The 21,203-nt window shown below is 43.7% G+C and overlaps 1 protein-coding gene across 1 annotated transcript in view; it reads left to right on the top strand.

Moving 5' to 3' along the window:
- zfpm2a (zinc finger protein, FOG family member 2a) overlaps positions 1-21,203 on the top strand; it is a 143,670-nt gene that overhangs the window by 25,453 nt on the left and 97,014 nt on the right. The window contains exon 2 of the mRNA XM_080768012.1: positions 14,805-14,963. Coding sequence (XP_080624138.1) covers positions 14,805-14,963 — 159 coding nt within the window. The remainder of the gene's footprint in view (positions 1-14,804; positions 14,964-21,203) is intronic.

Here is a 21,203-nt window from a genome sequence, read left to right as displayed (position 1 = left end):
ACTTCCACCTTTGATGAGAAGTTGAAAAGCAACTGTTTTATGTGTTGGCTTGGCACAACATTAGAAATGGCTGGAAAATAGATGGAGCATGGGATCGACTTATTTAAATGGGTCCCATCCAAAGGTGACAAGAGCACCGCATTTGCTGAACTGTAGGTGTGAGCCAGGCTTGCCAGTAGATATCTTTTGTCTTCCATTATCTTTATTTCCTTATTATTTTAAATGGCCAGTGTGTTTTTTTCTTCTTCTCTAGAAGCTTTTTTTGATATCCATTTAGATTGGAGCTTCATTAAAAAACCTCAGACAATGGAGTGACTTCTAATTAAGAAGCGCTGCATCTGGCCCCTGGCACCCTATCCCCTTGTTCCATCTATTTTGCTGGGGAGAATTCATTTGTTTCTTAATTAAGAAAAACACCAATAGCGTGAAAAATCTGCTTATGGTACCTGAATCCTAATTAGTTAAATAGTGAGGGGAAGGGGAAAACACATTCCAGTAGCCCTAGAAATGAACTCAGAGCTGATAAAAATGAACTAACTAGCCTGGCATAAATCGAAGCTGGAGAGAAAGTGTACCATCATTATGGCTAAGACAATATGCAAACTATCTTCAAAGAAATCAAATTGCTGGAATGTTTTCATTTGCATGTATTAACCATTAACATAATGAGGAGAAGTGACATTGGACCCGGATTGTGTGTCTGTTCGGATTGATAACTCTGCTGCATCTGCAAATAGTCTCCTCCGTAAAATTATGCTAGCAGTCAAATCAGTGTTGAACTGGAGAGAGAGAGAGAGAGACAGAGAGACAGAGAGAGGGAGGGAGAATTTGAGAGAGGGAGAATGATAGAAACAGCGAGAGGAATAGAGAGAAACAAAGAGAGAGAGAGAGAGAGAGAGAGAGAGAGAGAGAGAGAGAGTGTGTGTGTGTGTGTGTGTGTGTGTGTGTGTGTGTGTGTGTGTGTGTGCATATGTGCGTGTGCATGTGTGCGTGTGTGTTTCCTTCTTTTTATCAGGGAGCCCTGTGCAAACCTGCTGCAGTGTTGAATCTGAGCCATCATCCTCTGACAGCTATCCTTAAACAGGAAGGGGCCGGGATTCATTGTCTCTATCGCTCTGCGGAAGGCATGGTCGGTATATGGAGGTGCTGGTTTGGGGGTGGGGGATGTTGTGCCCATGTGGCTGGTAGCAGGAGCTGGACCTGTAGTGGGCACACTTCACACTTCTTACCCTCCCCCACGTGCATTTGATTCAAGACACATACACAACATGTGCATCCCCCCCCACCCTCTCTCCCCCTTACACATGCACACATCTCAGTGCTTCCAGGATACCAAAGGCTCACTTATCTGTTCCGTAAAGGCTCAACGTGGCACACATTGGCGAGTCGGTGGGCAACCAGCCAAATCCACTGTGTTTTTTCCCCTACTGCAGGCATCGTGCAAAATACATAACTGTCTTCAATATTCCAAATATTTTTTTCCAGCATGTTTTCTCCCCCTTCCCAGGATCAGCCTCTTAGGTCAAATTATTCAATTAAGTGTCTGTTTATTACTGATACCAAAGCTGGGTGGCGTTTCTACTTATCACCTTTTTTGCAGATTGGTGTTCCCACAGAATATACCACCATAAAGATTGCCTTGGCTGTAATTAAAATGGCACAGAGACAAATTTGGCGTAGAGCTAAAGCCTGATTTATATTTCATGGAATGACGGTGTCATGCGCCGACAATAACAGATCTACAAGCTCACAAAGCGCTGCGGATGCATTGCGTTGTGAGCTTGTAGATCTGCCATTTTCACAGTGCGAAACTGACGTACGAAGGAAGTATAAATTGGGCTTAAGTCACAGGGAAATGAAGGAAGTAGGGGGGGAAATTGCAGGGGCTCTGTTCTGTGATCCAATGAAAAAGTTGAATCCGTAAAGCGTTTTGCAAAACAATCATTGTCAGAGCTGTATACCACAAAGGTGCTGGTACAAGAAAAGAAAAAAAAGTGCCCTAACTTGTGGTGCCGTTGTTGTCATTGTTGTGCATTTACGTCAAATGATCAGGAAACGGAGTCTATTCTTTGTGTCTCAGAACGACGCAGGTAAACAGGCACCCGTAATGGTCTGTGTGGCACAGCGGAGCCTGCTGTTTTGGCTGTTCTAAACGGCGTGCATGCAGGCTTCCATCCATCCACAGGCCTGCCCTGTGTGTTTGATGAGCTATTGGCAGGCTATGGGGACACGTGTTCCTGTGTGCCTCGTGGCAAACATACCTTTCACCGAGTCTGACTCCACAAGCCTGTGTGGCTTCCCAGGGAAAAATACGAAAGAAATCAAAGCGCCAATAAGCTGGGGATGTTGAGCCAAAAAAAGGGGGAAAAAAGAAAAGAAAAGACCTGAGTGACGACTTTGGATTTTGACAGAATCTTTTTTGCGTGCTTGAATCCCGACAAAAAATTTGCATTGTTATCGAAGATAACCGGTGATGTTTTTACTTGGTCGTACATTTTTGTGAAATATGTAAAAATGTAAACCGAGCCTCTAACGATTCCCTTAATGACGCGGATCTTGCTTTTCTCCCCCGAATCGAGTCTTAGCGGGCTTCTCTGAGCGGGATGTCTGATATCTGAATATTAAAAGGGAGTTTCAAGCTCATCTGCAAATGTGATTTGCACATATCACACTTCTGCAGTCGTCAAGCTGCTTCGTCGCCAAGCTTCTGAGCAAAGAAGGGGTGGGTGGGGGGGGGGGAGAAAAAGAAAGATGCACATATGGGTTGCTATTGATGTATTCCATTTCTGACCTAATTTAAATCCCTGCCAACAAGCTCATATGCATACTGTACATTTGCTAAATTACAGAGTGTAAACCTTGCCTTCTCACGGAGACAGGTGTAAACATCAATGTTGTCATAATGCACCACCAGTAAATATGATAATCGCGTCGTGCTGCAATAGAGCACCAAATAATTTGGACATCATTTTGATGCCTGAGGGACCCAGGGGAATGCCCTCCAGAACGAAGGTGGCCCATTGACATGCTATACACGCCAAGACATAATTATGGCTGCCTGTCTTTGTTCATACCAAGCTTTCTCTCAGAGCACTAGTAATTTGCTTGTGATATTTTGGTATTCTTTACAATTGAGCTATTCTCTGTGGATTTGAGGCAGAGTATTACATGAGTGTAAATGGAGATGGGGTGAAGCTGCTCTCGTACTGAATTCCAAGTTTAGCAATAGTGTCGAGCATACAGTGATATAGTTATAATTGCACCGACACGGATGTAAGAATAACTTGGCGCTAATAATCAATTTAAGCTATGAATAACAGTTTAGAAATATTAAATTATTATTATTAGACATTGATAATGATGGCTCTACTCTTTCTCATGATTTAGATGCCTGCTATAACTGGCATCATTGGCCATCTGCGTTTGGACATTCCTGATAATAAGGGGCAGTGCCAGAATATCTTATGGGGTATGCAGTGTGTCGGGTAGTGGTTTGTTGTCATGATAATCCCCTCATTTGTAATGTCGGGATCAGCAGGTTACGGCTCTCCACTTGCCTGCCATGTCAAGGCTTGGGACTGGCGAGGTGGATTGTCATTTCTGAAGGAATATTTTGACAGCGGCTTCACTTTTCTCGTATGCTTCAGCTCAAAGGTCAGAGCTGTGCCACTTCCATTTACTGTGTGTGAACACTCAATCCCAGAGGAGTATAGCTCCCTACATCTTCCCCCTGACTCTCTCTCTCTCTCTCTCTCTCTCACTCACTCACTCACTCACTCACTCACTCACTCACGCACGCACGCACGCGCACACACACACACACACACACACACACACACACACACACACACACACACACACACACACACACACACACACACACACACACACACACATGCATTGTCTCACTTTCTTTTGCTATCCCTCTTTCTGTCTCTCACACCATTTAAATCACTTGTTTTAAGATATATGCCTAGGCCATCCCCACACACGGGTCTTTATAGTTGGTCTAAAGTGCCCAAATTGAAGGGTAATTGCAGCTTATAAACCTTTATAATAGAGTAAACGGTGGAAAGTCGACACAGTTCACCCCCATTCCCTGCGACACCTGAGTTATCCCTCTTGTCATCCATCCAATTAGTTTATCGCCCAAACGCCACCTCTCCCTCAGTCACTCCTATTCCTACGGTATAGCGTCAAATCAGAGACACTGTTTGGATAGTTATAAAAAAAAACATAGTGTGGTGGTGTGGCGTGATTGTTGCAATTGCACCGTGTCTCAGCGGTTTAACTGTCATCCATTTTACTGCGCGCATAGAGCCACTCCTCAGACACCGCGGATGGGCTGTGTCACCCAAATAAGGCACTTGTCAGTAATACAAAAAGACATTGTCGCTGGTCCATTGTTACCTGGTGTGAGCAGCTATCACACAGGAATGATGGAGTGACGGGGGTGTTCTGGAGCACTGAGCAGGTCCAGGGCCTCGGGGGTATTCTGGGTGTAAATCTCCCTCACACAGTTCCCCTCCGGGCCAGGGGGAGAGCAGCATCATTAGCCTGCACAGCAGATGGAGGCACTTCAGTTCCGCTCTCTCTTCTACTGTCAGATGACTGTTGGAATCTTGTATAACACAATGGGAATGGATGTGAGCAAAACACAGCCCTCCACATTGAATATGATGAAATCCACGTGAAATATGCGTCTTCTCTCTGATCGTTTGCATCAGATGAATGTTGCGCGCTTTAAAAAACAAAACAAAAAAAACAAGGCTTTTGGTGTCTGGTTCATTGTTTTGGCTGCAGTAATGAAGTGATGATGACAGTTGCTGAGGATAGATTTGAGCTAGCTAACTGTGACTGTGTGTGTGTGTGTGTGTGGGTGTTATTGTGCACTTGTACACATGCATCCATGTGAGCGTGCATGTCTGTATGTATCAAATCAGATCAAATCAACCTTCACAACAAAAAGACAAAAGTTCAAAGCATAGAAACATATAGCATATAGAATCAACGTGGGACATGGATAATACTGTACAGGAGTGACTAAAATGTATGTACTGTATGTATGCATGCATGCATGTTTGTTGATAGGGGCAACAGGGTAACATGTTAACCCAAACAGGTAATCAATACAATCAATACAATCATATATCAAGGAGGGGTATTTATCTCCAGTATAGCCATTAGCCCCCATCTATGCAGCCATATTCCACGTTGTGTTGGGGCCTGCTATCAAGGGACCCGGGAGTTGTGCTCTCTCTGTCTCTGAAGCTCTGGAAGAATCCTAATCTCTCAGCTAGAAGCTTCACATGGCCAGATCAAGAATTAGACGAGAGGCGAGAGGGGGTTGGGGGGTGGGGGGGGTGGGCAGTGGGGGAGCCCATCTCGGTCTCTGTTTTAAAGGACAGTGCTTTGAATGTCATTTGACAATTTCCTTTTAATTAGAACTAATTTACAGAAAGATGCCCACCAGCTAATCTTTACAGGATAATTAACTTCTATTTTCTTTACTTTTAATTAAAAAGTGGAAAAGATTTAGCTGATCCATATAAAGAATTGTTCTTTTGAAATGTTCATCAGACTCACACACTTCTTTTGGCATTGGTAATATTTAGATCATATCAGCTGCCCACAGTCTCAACTGAGTTATTGCAATAATTTTTTTCTCCTCCTTATCCGGGCTATTAAGAAGTGGAACTATCAATAGTAGAAATAGGAACCAGAGGCAAATTAGAATTGAATTAATGAAGAATTTATTGCAAAAAGGAACTCCCTCATCCTTTAATGCTGGAATGAAATTGACATCTTAGATATGCAATTCATAGAAATTCCTTGATGGAAGAAATGTTTTATCTATATTATTTGATACACTAATCATTTTCCTTTTTGTGATGGCTCTCCATTAAATTATTTTCGCTTAACTTAAAGATAATTGTTGCTGATGCAATTTTTGCCTTTTCATTGTGGTTTCACTGGTGAATACTAGCTTACGTTATAGTTTTAAATAAGTTTCATAAATGGCAGATAAAAAGCATAAGAAGCACTGCATTCCCACAAGGCATCAGAAAGACCGTGGCGCCGTTGGTCCAACTGGAGTTGGTGGAGGGAAGTTGGACAGTAGCCGTTTTCCAGAACTCTTCTGGTCACAATTACCGCCCTCCCACAGACTTTACTTAGTGGAGATAAAGTGAGCCAATATGAGGTGAGTGTTCTGTAGACACAGCTACCACTCCTGTGCAGACGAGCCAATGGCTGAAGATGGATGCCCCCACTTAACCATGATAGCTCCCCAGAGGAGCCTCACTCAATGGCTTCATTAAAAGTGAACGTTCCTAGTGAAAAGCACGCTTATAAACCAGTAATTAAGCCCCCACATATTTTACCTGCTTTGTTTCAGCTGTCACGGGCAAGTGTAGAGGCACATGGTTAACTTTTATTTCCTTATAAGTAACGGAATGACACCGATAAATCATTTGGCCCGGCTGGGTGTGTACCAGCCCAGCAGTGACTTATAGAAACATATAATACTTACAGTATGTTGACGTGAAACATTTCACCTCATTTTCTGTTCTACTGCTCCTACAAAACAAGCTCCACCCTGCAAGATACTACAGTATTATGTATGAGAGCATACCCCCTGGGTGCCGTTGCATATTATTTGGTGGCCTACCTTCTGCTTATGGTCAGAACAGAGTGTGTGTGTGTGTGTGTGTGTGTGTGTGTGTGTGTGTGTGTGTGTGTGTGTGTGTGTGTGTGTGTGTGTGTGTGTGTGTGCGTGTGCGCGTGCACGTGCGTGCGCATGTGTCTAAGTGTGCGTGTTGAGATGAGAAGAGGCAGTAATGCCTAATTTATGCTCCGTTGTTGCATGACAGATCTATAAGCTCACAAATCGTCGCATTCGTGGCACACTGTGAGCTTATAGATCAACCATTTTTTGATGGTGTCACACGGTGGTACGGCGCAATGTAAACAGGGCTTAGAGTGAAGCAGGGCCCAGCGAGCTCCACAGAGAAGCAGGCTGGCATGAGCAGAAGCCCTCGGGCATGCTCAGAGGTGCCTCCAGCATTTTAATGGCATAGTCAAATGCCAGCATGTTTTCATGCTCTTCCAATTCTAATCCATTGGATAAAGAAATAAGCGCGTCCGTGTTCTTCCTCCTCAACAGTCCTGACAGAAACACTGGGCTCGACAACACAGGGCCTAGCGACTCTGTAAACACGCTGTGCTCCAACGTTGTCCTCCATTACATTGAGATACTCAACAACAGAAATATGCAGACGGTCTTTCTCTTTGACTTTCTCTTTTATTATGCAGACCGTCTTTGTCTTTGACTTTCTCTTTTCTTTATTGTCATGACAAAAAATAAAACAAAAACCTTTGAGAAACATTATTCTGCCTCTGGTTAACACTCTGTCCAGTTGTCAACATGAATCATTTGATGGTGATATGGGTTTCTTATAGTCCCCGGCAGCCAAAGGGTGTGTCTGTGTTTCTCTCCCTGGACCGTGAACATGCAGTACTGTAGTGTAAACTTAGAGCGCCATCTCAACGCATGATGTCATAACAATGCCTGACAACAGAGCCTCTGCCTTGTCATCTGTGGCACCACAGCTTCCCAGAAGAATGCATTTCTGACTCTGTGTGTGTGTGTGTGTGTGTGTGTGTGTGTGTGTGTGTGTGTGTGTGTGTGTGTGTGTGTGTGGTGTCTGGTGTGTGTGCATGCGTGCATGCATGCATGCATGTATTTGTATTACTATACTTGTGAAGAAGGCCAAATGTCCCCACTAGTATATAGACATTTAGAAATAGACATTGAGGACAACTTTCCTGGTTCTCACAAGAGAATTCAAACAAACAAACAAGCCTTACAATTAAGGGCAGAGTCTGTTGTCACACACTGGAAAACAGCTGATCTACTCGCACTGTGGTGCGTTGTGAGCTTGTAGATCTGTGTTTTCTGTGTGTGTGTGTGTGTGTGTGTGTGTGTGTGTGTGTGTGTGTGTGTGTGTGTGTGTGTGTGTGTGTGTGTGTGCGTACGTGCGTGCGTGAGTGCACGCGTGTGTGTTTGCACGCGTGTGTGTTTGTGCGCGCGCGCGTGTGTGTGTCCACGTGCGCCCAAGTGATCATGTTTATTCAGCCTACGATAAACCCGCCCTCGCTCTTGTTCACCGCAATTTCCATAGGAGCTCCGCTGCTGAGTTTTGAAGCAGTTTTGTTGACTGTTGATTGTAAGTGCCCGAATTTAGGAGCGCAGCCATTTCTAATCACCACAATTACATTGCTTAGCAACCGGAAAATCAAGTTAAACAATACCATTGCTTATTCTTGGTCACACACAGCAGCTCTGAAGAACACACCCCGTGCCTACTGAAGCTGCTCTGTGCCCCTCCCAACACGCGCACGCACATGCACATGCACACGCACACGCACACACACACACACACACACACACACACACACACACACACACACACACACACACACACACACACATGCTTGTATTACTATGCTTGGCAACATTGTATTTTATTTCTTCACGTTTTGTGCTATTTTTAACCCTAATCCTAATAACTGAAAATACACTGCGATGTGTTGTGAGCTTGTAGATCTGCTACTTTCATTTTGGTGAGAGACACCGGCTCGTAACATAAACTATTAATCAGGCATAACTCCATATACCCAACGCCTAACCTTACCTCTTAATACCTTATCCTAACCGCCCAACCTTATTGTAAAATCTTTTAGACCTTTTCACCATAAAACAATCATCTATTTTGTGAGGACCAGGAAAATAGCCTTCACAATATCTATTTATATATACTATACTTGTGGGGGCGTTTGACCCTCACAAGTATAGTAGTACACAAGTACATACGCACGCACACACATGCGCACGCACATACACATCATAATCTGTACAAGTTCAAACTTGAGAACAGGCTGTAGTGGCTTCTTTCTTTCTTTCTTTCTTTCTTTCTTTCTTTCTTTCTTTCTTTCTTTCTTTCTTTCTTTCTTTCTTATGGTTTGGGCGGTTATACAACCCCCCCCCTTTCGTTTGAAATGATTAATTCCTTTGAGGGTTTCTGTGGCATATTAAGCTATTAAAGAATTGCATAAATGGTATCTATTTTATTACAGTGATCAAGGATTAAATTAGAGGCTTGAGCCCTGTAACCTATACACTGGGCCTCCTCCAAGGCCGAGGGAGCCCTCAGCATCCCACAGGTCATTAGAGAGCAGCGCACAAGATCTCCCCCCAAGTCTCTCACCAATATCCCTCCACTCTCCTTCTCCTCCTCCCTCGTTATAGACGCCTCAACCCCGCCGTACCAGAGACCAGACAAAACGGTTACTCTCATTTTCACACTTTGCAGCAGGAGACAGAGGTGTGTGTGTGTGTGTGTGTGTGTGTATCCGTTTCTTTTCTCCCGCTGCGTGGGTATTAAACGCAAGACTGAAGGTGTATACGGCCTGAGTCTACCTGTTCACTGGGAACCAGCACTGTAGGGTTACGAAGCGTGCGAGCGAGCGGGCAGCCGCTTTGTAACTTGAGACAAAGTCTATATCCGGTGGAAACCTCATACTGTATGTCCAAAACTGTTACTTTTCAGGATTAAAAAAGTTTCATGCCTCGCTTCGAGCTTATGGATCTGCTACTTTTGATGTTTTGTGTGACACTGTAGTGTGATCAACTATAGGGCCGTTAATTTACGAAAAAAACTAAAAAGTTAATAACATGGAGATAAAAGGTTTCTGCCCAACGGCAACGATATATTTCAATATTTCCTCCCTGCATACAGTACGTTTGGAGAGTCCTGTGGCGTATGTGTGCATTAACCTGGAGGTGTGTGAAGGGCCCCGGGTATCAGCGATGGCACAAAGGAGCCAGTCACAGGGAGCACGGGACTTGGCAGGGGGTCGAGCTGTATACGGCCTGCTGGATTTTTCAGGCTGCCTTGCATTATGCATTATACACAGTAAAATCCTCAGTGCTCATTTAGCCAGTTGTAGTTCGGATATAGCGTGCAATATGCAATGCAAATGGGTCCATTTGGTTACATTTGTCCACTCTCAGAGCTAAACGAGCACTCAGGATTTGACTCGTGTATAGTCTCAGGTGCTCACGTTTTTATCCCCAGGCCAGCAGCTTGGACACGTTTTCAATGGACCTTTTTGGACGGAGAAACTGTATAGGTGGGAGCGAAAAATGATTAGCATGCTTCTAGAGATCTGCTGCTTTGTTCTGTCAGATTCAATTACCTCACCTCTAATTAGGGGAGCTGCAGAGAAGGCTGGGTTTGTGATCCGCACATCACACTGTGGAGCCGGCTGATAATGCGAGGTATCGCTATCGCAGCCCGACCACAAGCTCCCCACATTGCGGACGGTTGAAAAAGCATGCCATGAAATTAGCAGTCACTCACACCGTTCAGACTCTCTCACACACACGCACGCATGCGCACACACACACACACACACACACACACACACCCACACACACACACACACACGCGCACACACACACACACACACACACACACACACACACACACACACACACACACGTACACAGCACACATGTACACAGCACTCATTGGGAAGTCTTTTTTATGATATTTTTGAGGAAAGCTGCACAGCGGGTGTGGGGGTTAAATGAACACTCTGGATTTTACTGCATGGTGTGTGTGTGTGTGTGTGGGTGGGGGGGGGGCATCACTGCCATGTGTCCATCCCTTCGTGGTTTTAGTTCAATGAGGCACATTTTTTTTAAACGAAAACCGATTTACTGGGAGTGAGTGAGTGAGTGAGTGAGTGAGTGAGCGAGTGAGCGAGTGAGCGACATTACTTTTTCATGACGGATGTGCCCATTCCTGCACCTCGGCCCACGGTCCGCTCTGCCCTGCTTCCCTTTCCTCTGTGACTCATTAATCCTCTGTCCATCATATGGTCCCGGAGTATCAACCCCGTTTTATAGACTCAGCGGGGGCATTACCATATCCCTCTCGGAGGCTCCACTCCGCATGGCCGATCCCTATCAGACAGAGGCCACGCCATGAACAAAAGAGCCACTGTGATCAAGCCTGCATTCAGGCTACCCAATGTCTCTATTAGCATTGGCCGCTCCTGGCTGCATGACTATTTGAACAGGGCTGAGATTTCCTCCTCTTGTCAGCAGGGGAAGACCCAGATGAATGCGGATGATAGAGTCCAGGATGGACGGGTTGTGGGGGGTGGACTGGGGGGGAGAACTGGACACTGACACTGACTGAGGAGGGGTTCAGATGGGGCTGCGGGGCTAGTGGTGGTCGGAAGCAGGGCACAGTTTCCTGGAGCAGTGTCTTTTCAAATGACTGAGATTGAGAGGAAATCCAGCTCAGGGTTATCTGTCTAAAGCCTTGTTTAGTGTAGCAGGTATCGCTGAATTAACCACATTTACCCGTGTGTCGCTATTTGGGACATTATAGCCGAAGACTTTCAGTAAATCTCCCCCCACAATTTCATAAATCTGTCAAAATATCGAAAACAGCACATCTACAAGCTCACAATGTTGCATTGCGACGTGTTGTGATCAGCTATTCTCACACTATTTTATCATACAGTGAAATATATAGAGCTTAAGGGGTTAATAATATTTGTGTAAGACAGCCCAGCAGCGCTTAGATCGTACAGACAGAGACAACTGTCTCATACCAAGAATCAAAGAGACCATGCCTACTGCGTGGCTGTCCCAGTGACTGTATCTGCTGCTGCTGGTTAGTTGGTTATACACAAAACCATCTCCCCAGCGAGACATCTTATCCTTTTAAAATGTCTTTGTTTCACAGACTTTTGTGCGTGTCGTAATAATGAGTCACAAGCTTTGTGGAGGCGGTGGGTGTTGTTTTCTGTTGGAAAGTGAAATGCAAACGCTCTCTCTCGGCAGTGTCATTGGCCATCTGAACTCTAGAGGAGGCTTGATAAGAGGGCAAAGCAGCAGGCATTCCTCTGGCCCATTCGTCAGCAGCGCCTATAGCATTGCACCAACAAGCGTGGGTCACACAGTGAATGTGACAGGATTTTAAACAGTACACAACTAAATATAGCTGGAACGCCACTATCAGAAAATGAGTTAGGAGTGCAGTGCTAGTCGTTTAGAAAGTCATTATTCTTATCATTGCTGTCTCTGAAATAATTTCAGGTCTCTCCATGCAATGAATACTGTATAATAATAACCTAAACATGTGAGAATGCCGACAAACTTTAGTAATCTACGTAGAGTCCACGAGGAGCAGCCATCGGGCCCTCTAATGTGTGCGACGGTGTTTGCCACATTCAGTAAACCCGGGGTATCTCCTATTCCCTATCAGTTCAAAAATGGTCAATTTTAGTTAGTATCTGCTAGACTAAGGCACCGAGATGGCCTCATTTTGAGTCCATTAAACCCTGGCTCTATCTCATCTTATCTGCCTAATCTTTGTGTCTTATTGACCATGAAGTTTATCTGTAATCTCCCTTTACTCTTATTATCACGTTAGGTCTATTTTCCGTGGTGCGGCGGTGTTGCTCTATTTGCCAGCAACAGGGAAGAATCGTTGTACACACAGTTCTTATTCAGCTGTGTAATGGAATGTGTACAGTCTGTAAAGAAATGTATCCCCCCCCCCCCCCCACACACACACACACCCCCTTTCTTTCGCACCGTCCTCAATTGCCTTGGCAGACACATTTAATTCCAGTCATGCAATCTCCCCCTTGATATGCCGATATTTATCTCTCAATATCATCTCGAGCGATGGTGGACTCATTGAGTCACTTCACGCCTCACTTCGCTCCTCAGCGAATCAGCAGTTCAGGCATCAGATTAGATCATAAAAACTGTATCCTAATTCAAAGCACCACTCTTGCCTCCACAGTGTCTATTAGAGATCTGTGTGCTAATTCTTTTCATGTCCGGGGCTCCTGCAGATGTAGACTTCTACAAAGGAGTAATTTATAAGGCTAATGAAAAGAACGAGCAGTTTGTTGGAGATCATGGGAGGGGGGGGGGGGGGGGGGGGCTTTTATGAGGTGCCGTGCGGGAAGAAAGGGGAACAGGAGAGTCACGCCAAGCCCCCACTTTCTGAAGTGAAATTATTGCTTTATTAAAGCCAAGGGTCTCGCTCCCGTTACAATAGAACAAACATGTTGAAAGGTGTCGGGCGGATACATGCTCAGCCTCAGACTACAGTACATACTCCCAGCTCCAGGACGATGTGCTGGGAGGCTGCAACCTGGCTCATGTGTGACAGGAGGGAATGGATAGAGTGTTCACATCTCGGCAGCAGTGACAACAAAGGTGCTTCATAATGATCCCCCCGCCCTCGCAATTTAAACACACAGTCACAGCTAGAGAAAGCTAATATTTGTTTGTTTGTCGAATGCGAAAACGCATGCAGGCTTCTTGCCCAACTGCCACAAGTGTTATTTCAAATGTGAAGTAACTGTACTGTATAGCTACTTGAAAAGCTCCATCATTCCTCTAGTGTGGTAATTCATGGGGTGACGGTGGAGATATGTTGGGGAGGGACGGAGAGGTGTGCACACGGCACATTATGTTAATAACATTCAAATGCCGGGTGAGATGGTGCTTTTTATTTTATTTATTTTCATTCAGAACTAATACAATTCAGGTAGCCGTACAGTAATTCCATCAGCGCCCTTGATTGAAGCAAAATGGTAATATGCAAATACCAAAAAGAGATGTACAGCTACAAGCAAAAACTCGGAAATCATTTAGATTTAAAGAAATAATATTGCACAGAGGGGGGAAAATTAATCACACGGAAAAGTGTCTCCTTTAAGATTGCACTGGTGTATTACCCGGAGGCATGGAATGTAAATGGAAAATCAACATTGTACCCTCTGATAAGGCTAACAAATTAATAAAAGTATTTTCTTTTCCTCCTCCCATGCTGATGCTCGTATGAAAAGTCTGGAAAAGGAAGTTTTTTTCTTTCTTTCCTGCTTCTTTTTTTTCTTCTTCGTCTCTGAGGTTTTGTCTTGCAGGTAGTGGGATTAACATCAACACTCACCTTGGCTGCATGTCAGCTTGTTTTGCTTTATTCAGTCTCAACAGGGCTTTTTTCAGTTGCTTGCTAGTGGGGAGAATCTTTGGGAATTCCTTAGCTATAATACCATGCTTTATTCACACAGCCATATCCTTGCTTGTATTGAACTGAACACCAGGATATATCGTCATTCAGAAACCTTGGCTTGTACCCCTCCATATTTCAACTTTCTCAAGTGGTTAAGATGTCTGTCTGTGGGTTTTATAAATATGTAACCAATGAAAAGGTGTTGACAAGAGCTTGTGACAATATAATAACATTGGATCCATTGGGACACAGGTTCATTTTTCCATTTCCTGAAAAGTGACAAGCGATTTGAGTGTGATGCGAAAGTGCAGTCTAGGCAACACCAACTCAGGACTCCTGAATCCCTGCACTCCACACGCTCCTATCTAACATCAGGGTCTTGAGCATAGAAAACTTTACAGTGTTGCTATGAAAAGTAACAGTTTTGGACATACAGTAAAAGGTCTCCTTCCAACAGTGACGGTATCATACCATCCTTCACTGACACAGTTTCAGGTGTAGTATGCAGAGCATAGATAGCACTGTACAGTGAACTGTTACTGTATCTGCATTTGTAACGAGGGAAACAAAAAAAGCCTGAAGGATGTGATGAAACTATTCAACATCCCCTCCTGTGTGTGTGTGTGTGTGTGTGTGTGTGTGTGTGTGTGTGTGTGTGTGTGTGTGTGTGTGTGTGTGCATTCCCTGCAGGTCCTCTGGAGGCTGGCCTGGAGGAAGACGAGGAGGAGTGCGTCTCGGAGGAGAATGAGCTCATGACCAAAGAGGAGTTCTCCGTGGAGGAGAACTTCTCTGCAGAGTTTGAGTCAGAGAACATGGCCTGTGAAGACATGGAGTACTTCTGCAACAAAGGTTAGGACCAAGATGTTCTTTCTTTAAGTTTGTTATCACTTGGGCATTGTTTTTTTTGTTTTTTAACCAAACTATACTCTAAACTATACTTCGTACTGTATATCATCAGGCAGAAACCTTCTATCTCCATGTTTCACCTTTTTATAATCTACAAGCCCAGAACAATGGCGTGCATTGTGGGCTTGATCAGCTATTTTGGACATTTGTTAACATTGTAAAAGTGAAAGAAAAAGTTGTTAATTTTTAAGAGAGAGCTTTTCCCAAGAGCTTGGGACTAAATAATAATTAAATACACTGGATCCATTAGAACATTCCCTGAGAACTAACTAACCTTTTAGTTTTAGAACCTTTTTTCCATCCGACGGTGACGATATATTACATGTATCATTATACACCACATACATTGTCTATATGAGACAAAAGGTTACACACCACATACTGTGTGATGATTGACAAGCATAAAAAAATAAGTTGAAATCAAATGAGACCTAATGAGATTCATAAACGTATTTAAACCATATGCGAAATAAAACATGGACAACAAACTATCTGGCGCAATGGGTGTCCAGATCAGAAGTTTCTCTCATATCGCCGCCTAGACTTAAAGCCATATACAGTATATATATAGAGATTTGATCCCCCACAATCCTGCCAAGAGGAGTGGTTTGATCTGAGCGAAAGATGGCACCCGCTACATTGGCTCTTCCACTGTGATAGGCCCTGTGAAGGTGTGCTACAGTGCAGCGATGCCACTGGAGAGCGTAGCCAGTCCCTTTGTAGCCCAACTACATTTCTCTGAACCCTCAGCAGCACCTGCTATTGCTCGGAGGTCCAGGACTAGAAAGGGCCTGGCGTCGCCGGAGCCGCCCAAGTCCTCTTTGAACTCCAATTCAATTAGATTGCTTCTTTGTATGTTTGTTTCATTTTGGTCACACCTCGCCATCACAGGAGCTAATTTGTGGTCTGCTCCAGGTTATAGTACGAAGATGACAGAGCTGTCACACACACACACACACACACACACACACACACACACGCGCTCCTTCCCAACTCCATTCTACCCCCCAGACACAAGGCTTCACTACCCCAGGTGTCCCCACTCTCACTGGCTCACGAATGCCATAAATTTGACTTTTTAATGAAGAAGAAACCCTTTGAATGTCTGTCTCTGTCTTTCTTCTTCTGTTTGAATTTTTACACTTTTAAACTGATTTGCCTTGTGGGATTACATTTTTGAAGACGTCTTCAGAACAAAATAAATCTTTCATGTTTCAGGTGTGCTTTGCCCTGGTAATCGTATCAATAATGCGTTCCTTTTGTTCTCAAGAAATGTTAAAAGCCGCAATTGTTTGAAAATTGCAATTACCAACAAGCCCTCCTTTCTCTTTACCCTTTGTTCCCCTCATCATATATTGCAATAAACTTAAAATTACACTCAATGATTTCACCATGACCCAGTAGTTACAAGAGCCTGCAGTACATATTGGAGGGTACAGCACAGAAAATCACAACTTCTCAAATCTTCAAAGAACCTTGTTAAAGCCAGTTCATCCTTATTGTCTTGGGTAAGACCGTAGGAGAGACTGTGACTTGTATCGCATTTCTCAATAAAGTCACGCTAAATAGCAATCCAAAGTGCCAAATACTCCTTTTCCAGTACACCAGTAATCTCTCCCTTGTCATATACATGCCTTACTAGTCAGATTCTTTTTTTTTTAAACTTTTGTTATCTAAGCTTAGCTAAGTCTCCCATTTCCTCCTAAGTCCTAAATTATGTACTGTCCAGTTTCTTTCTCTCCCCGTGGCAAGTTGTGCACAAGCATCAGGTGTAGCCATTTCCCCCATGATCCGCTCCTCAATTAGATCTCTTTCAAACTAATTTAAACCTATGTCTGAGTGGCTTAATTTTTTTGCCCCACTTATGTGATACTGCCATGAATTAAACAGGACGCAATCCTGGCCGCATTAAACGGTTTAAGTGTGTTATTCCTCGACTATAGGAAGCAAAAGAGAGCCCCCTTGATTAACTAAACCCTCTCAAATGTGATGGTGTGCTGTAATTAGCCCTGTGTGGACGTGAACGTTGGTTTTAAAGCAGCCACTCATCCCATGGCCTTTATCTTCTGCAGCTTCCCCGAGAATAAGGTCTCTCGTGTAAGGTTCCTCCACAGAGCAGTGACTCTCTGGTCTTAGCTTAGCCTTGTATCTGTGTAGTCACTCTCTGAAATGGGCTTGTCAGGGGGACCTAAAACCTCCATTAAAAGTTTCAGCCTATAATAGGTATTAAAAAGCTGTAGGAACACAAAGAGGAGTACCAATTTTCATTAACATATGAAGCACTTATTAACTTTGATCAGAGTGCGGTGAAGTAGCAAAGCTGCTTAAAGGCGCAAAGGTCAAGAAGTTGAATGCCACCAAAGACTCAACCGTTTGCCTTACCCTCGCAGAAACGGGGCTCCTTAGATAAGTGGATGGAGCACCTTGAAACCCCATCTTGGCCTGTATGTGGCTTGAGAATCTGCGTGTTGGGTTGGTGATGATTCTATGGGCTGGTGACGATGCCATTTGAGCTGTTGGTGTTTGTTTCCCTGCTGCATCCGTCACTACACCGGCTCTGGTTATAGAAATAACACTGGTAAAACTTCAAATTGACAGTCAGCATGTCGTTCCCTAGCCTTATGCACGTTCCTCTACAATGCTCTGCTGTATCCATCTGTGCTATAACTAACTGTGTGTGTTTGTGCACTGGATCAGCTATCTTATTTTTACCAGTACCTTGTCATCTTCCATGAAATTCCGAGAAGCCTCTGGCAACTGACCATAATCAGCAGTTTTCTACAATAACGCGAGAGCCAAATTGCTGCCGCATGAATGTGGTCAATAACACCAGGCATCGCTGCTGTCAGCCTGTCAGGCAGAAACTTTGTATCTCTGTATACAAAAGTAAACAGAAAATAGCCAATCCACAAGCTCACAATGCCTCGCATCGCTTGTAGATTTTCTTTTTTACAATAATTATTTTGGACATACAAGGTTTACACCCGACAGCGACAACATAAGGGGCAGCAGTGGCCGCTGTTTGGGAAACAGAAGGTTCTTGGTTTGATCCCCGGCTGGCCGGCTCTTCCCAGAATTGTGTCCTTGAGCAGACCAGGTTCTTTACGTTTGCGAATGTAATGCACATTATAAAGCACTTTGGATACCGGCACTGTAGAAATGCAGACAATTTTGATACAGCATAGGTGTGAAATGAAGTAGCCTGGTACAATAGGAGTGAACCCAAGGGAGAGAAGTCCGTACATACTGTAGATGAAATTAGAGGGGGGCCTACCTATTGAGTGCTCTGAAAAAGAGAAAGAAGAAACACATGTTAAGAAATAACCTTGGCTTTCCCTTGCGATTAAAAAGAATCCCTCCTCAAACAAGTTCCTCTGTACGGTTAATTCCACATTTTATGGAGGCCTGCTTGTGAAGCCCACCCACATGAACACGCTGACTCCACAGTCAAGATTTATACTCTATTGACACAGCTAGCTCCATAATTGTAAGAGAGATACCATTTTTATTTACTGAATGGCATCTTTTTACTGAAATTGTGAAATTTCACCTTGCTGGTTCTCGTCCTTTATTGTAAGGAGAAACATACGAGGGGGTTGCCTGTGAAGTTCAGCAGAGGGTGTTGTCACAAGCGGCTCCCTTTGTGTCTTCAAAATATTCTTTGATGACAAACGACTGCCCGAGCTGGCCCTGACTATAAATTTCCATGGGATGCGTCTCATATGACAGATGTAAAATACCCTTTGTGAAATACTGTTACTGTGGAAACTGTGCTTATAATGATCACGGTTACAGTGATCAACCGTTTATATGGAGCAAAACGCTTGGGACAGAAACATTCGTATCTAAATTCTGCTTATATAATTCGCTTATAGCCTAGTAATCAAGTCATCTGCTTACAGTGTTAATTTGGGGTATTTTCATGCATGACAACATATGGGGGGATAAAATGTAAAACTGCAGTAATTATGTTGTTTTTGTTTAGTTTTTTTTTCCTTTCTCCAGTGATACTTTGCCTCGCAGTAACCCATCTGTCGGCTACCCGAGGCTGGTGCTCACTGTGTGCACATTAGAAACAAAGTCATCTTCTCTCAGTGAAAAACATAGTCTCCTCGAAGCTCATGACAAACTGCCAAGATGAGCCGTGGCGATGCAGCGGTGAAACGTGGTGATCCTCAGGCTACCTTGTGTAGTCTAATCAAACAAGGAGGAACAGTCATGGCTAGTGATGAAAACAAATAGCAAACGGGGAAACACACCTGTGGTCGAAGCTGCCCCTCTTCAAGTGGATTGACTACAAGCTACTGTATATAGCCTGATTATAATTTGAACTACAGTAAACCATATTTTTCGATACAGTACTCTACTGGGTTATAGTGTATTTGAGTTACACACACTACAGTAATTGAGTTTGTAAAGTAATTTGAAAGGAGTTTGAAACAGTTATACTGTATTTTGACAGCCAATACAATTCAATAAATAGCAAAGCTGTCTGTTTATTTACTTTATATCCGTATATTTAATTAATGTACAATTGGCACAATTATATTTCAAACAGAATGTGGAATAATCATCAATCTGCTTATAAGGTTGTAAGGTTTCCACATTATATGTTTTAGTCAGCGTATACCACACACATGTTTCTGATTCATTCATATTTACAGTATCACAATACATTTAACACGATTACATATGAATATTTGCATTCACATGGTACAATCCCCTCTATGTCACTAAAATGTCAAAATTATTATGCAGACAGAGACATTTTACTGCATTACAGATGAAGGGCACCTGTATATTTTGTAGTGTACAACAAAATAATAAGCCAACCTTGACCCCCTTGGATGCTCAGGGAGTAATCTCACTCACAGTAGTAGTAATAAACAGAAAGTGGCAGAATTAATTAGGCCACATTTTTTGTGTAACACAGAAGTAATCAGAATCTCCAGCGACAGAAAAGGAAGATCTCCTTGGCTCTTTTGCCATGGCTGCCAGCCGCCTAGAATGGTAAATGTGGAATTTTAATGCACAGTTGATGCTAGAGAATATGGGGAAATGCTAATTTGTGGTGCGATAAGATGAATCGAGTCATCCCTTTAGCCCCATTTGACTCAGTGGAGGAAATTAATCATTAATGTTTGTTAAGTATGACAATCTAACTGGGCCAGATCTACATGCTCAGAGACTGAGGCAGAGTGAGATAAAGAGCCCGGCTGCAGACAGGGAGGAAAACTGCCAGATTCTGTAATGATGGGAATTTATTGGCATTTAAAGAGACAGTGGCAAGGCATTTCACTAATAGCCTCCCCCCATTGGAGTACTCTGCCTGCCACAAATTGCATACAATTCAACTCTATTTTTCAGATAGTAGAGTAGTCTTACAGCTATGCTTGACTTTGGCGAAAAAGGTTGCTTCTCGCAATCGTATCTGTCGCAGTGTAATCTCTATCAACAACCGAATATGTTATATCAACTGACTGGCAGTACTACTGGAGCGACATTGGCAGGAATTCCCTGTATTTATTACATTATAGAAATCATTACCATAGGTCCACTTTTGGGGTGACAATATGTTGATGAGTTTAGAAACATGGCAGTAGGTTAGACGCATCTCCAAAACATAGCACTAGCCAAGAATTCAGTCATAATGATTCACCACATCCACTATTTAAATGGACAATACAGTACTGTACGTGACTGTAAAATCCATCCTTTCTTCCATGGGCTCTATATTTGCAGAAGCCGCGACCTGTCTCTAGGCTCAATGGTCAGGATTAGAGTGTTTTGAGCTCCTTAAAGTCTCATGCAAGAGATTGACATTTTCAAGGGCTTCCTTGGTAGAGACAATGCTAAAAGGGAGAGGAAAAGCCAATATGACTTTGTTACTACCTTGCTGGAGGAGTTGTTTGTGTAAATCGCCTATAAGCTTATTGACCTGAATGTGCGGTGCGCCGCATGTGACTGTGATTTGGCTCGGGAGCTGTCCTTTGATAGAGCAGTGATAGGGGCTGATTTTAACAGCTCACTGGCTCCTCTTGCATGCCCGCCAACCCTGCACCCAGCAGGTCCCTGTGCTCCCAAACCCTCGCCATCCCTTCTGTTCTACAGCCCTCTCGCACTCACCCTTAAGTGTCTCCATTTGATTGCACTGGGAGGAGAACGCAAGCCAGATGTAAATTA

This window comes from Protomyctophum bolini (assembly GCF_963924005.1).
Source record: "Protomyctophum bolini genome assembly, chromosome: 7".
Lineage (NCBI taxonomy): Eukaryota > Metazoa > Chordata > Actinopteri > Myctophiformes > Myctophidae > Protomyctophum > Protomyctophum bolini.
This window is presented reverse-complemented; position numbering and strand designations above follow the sequence as displayed.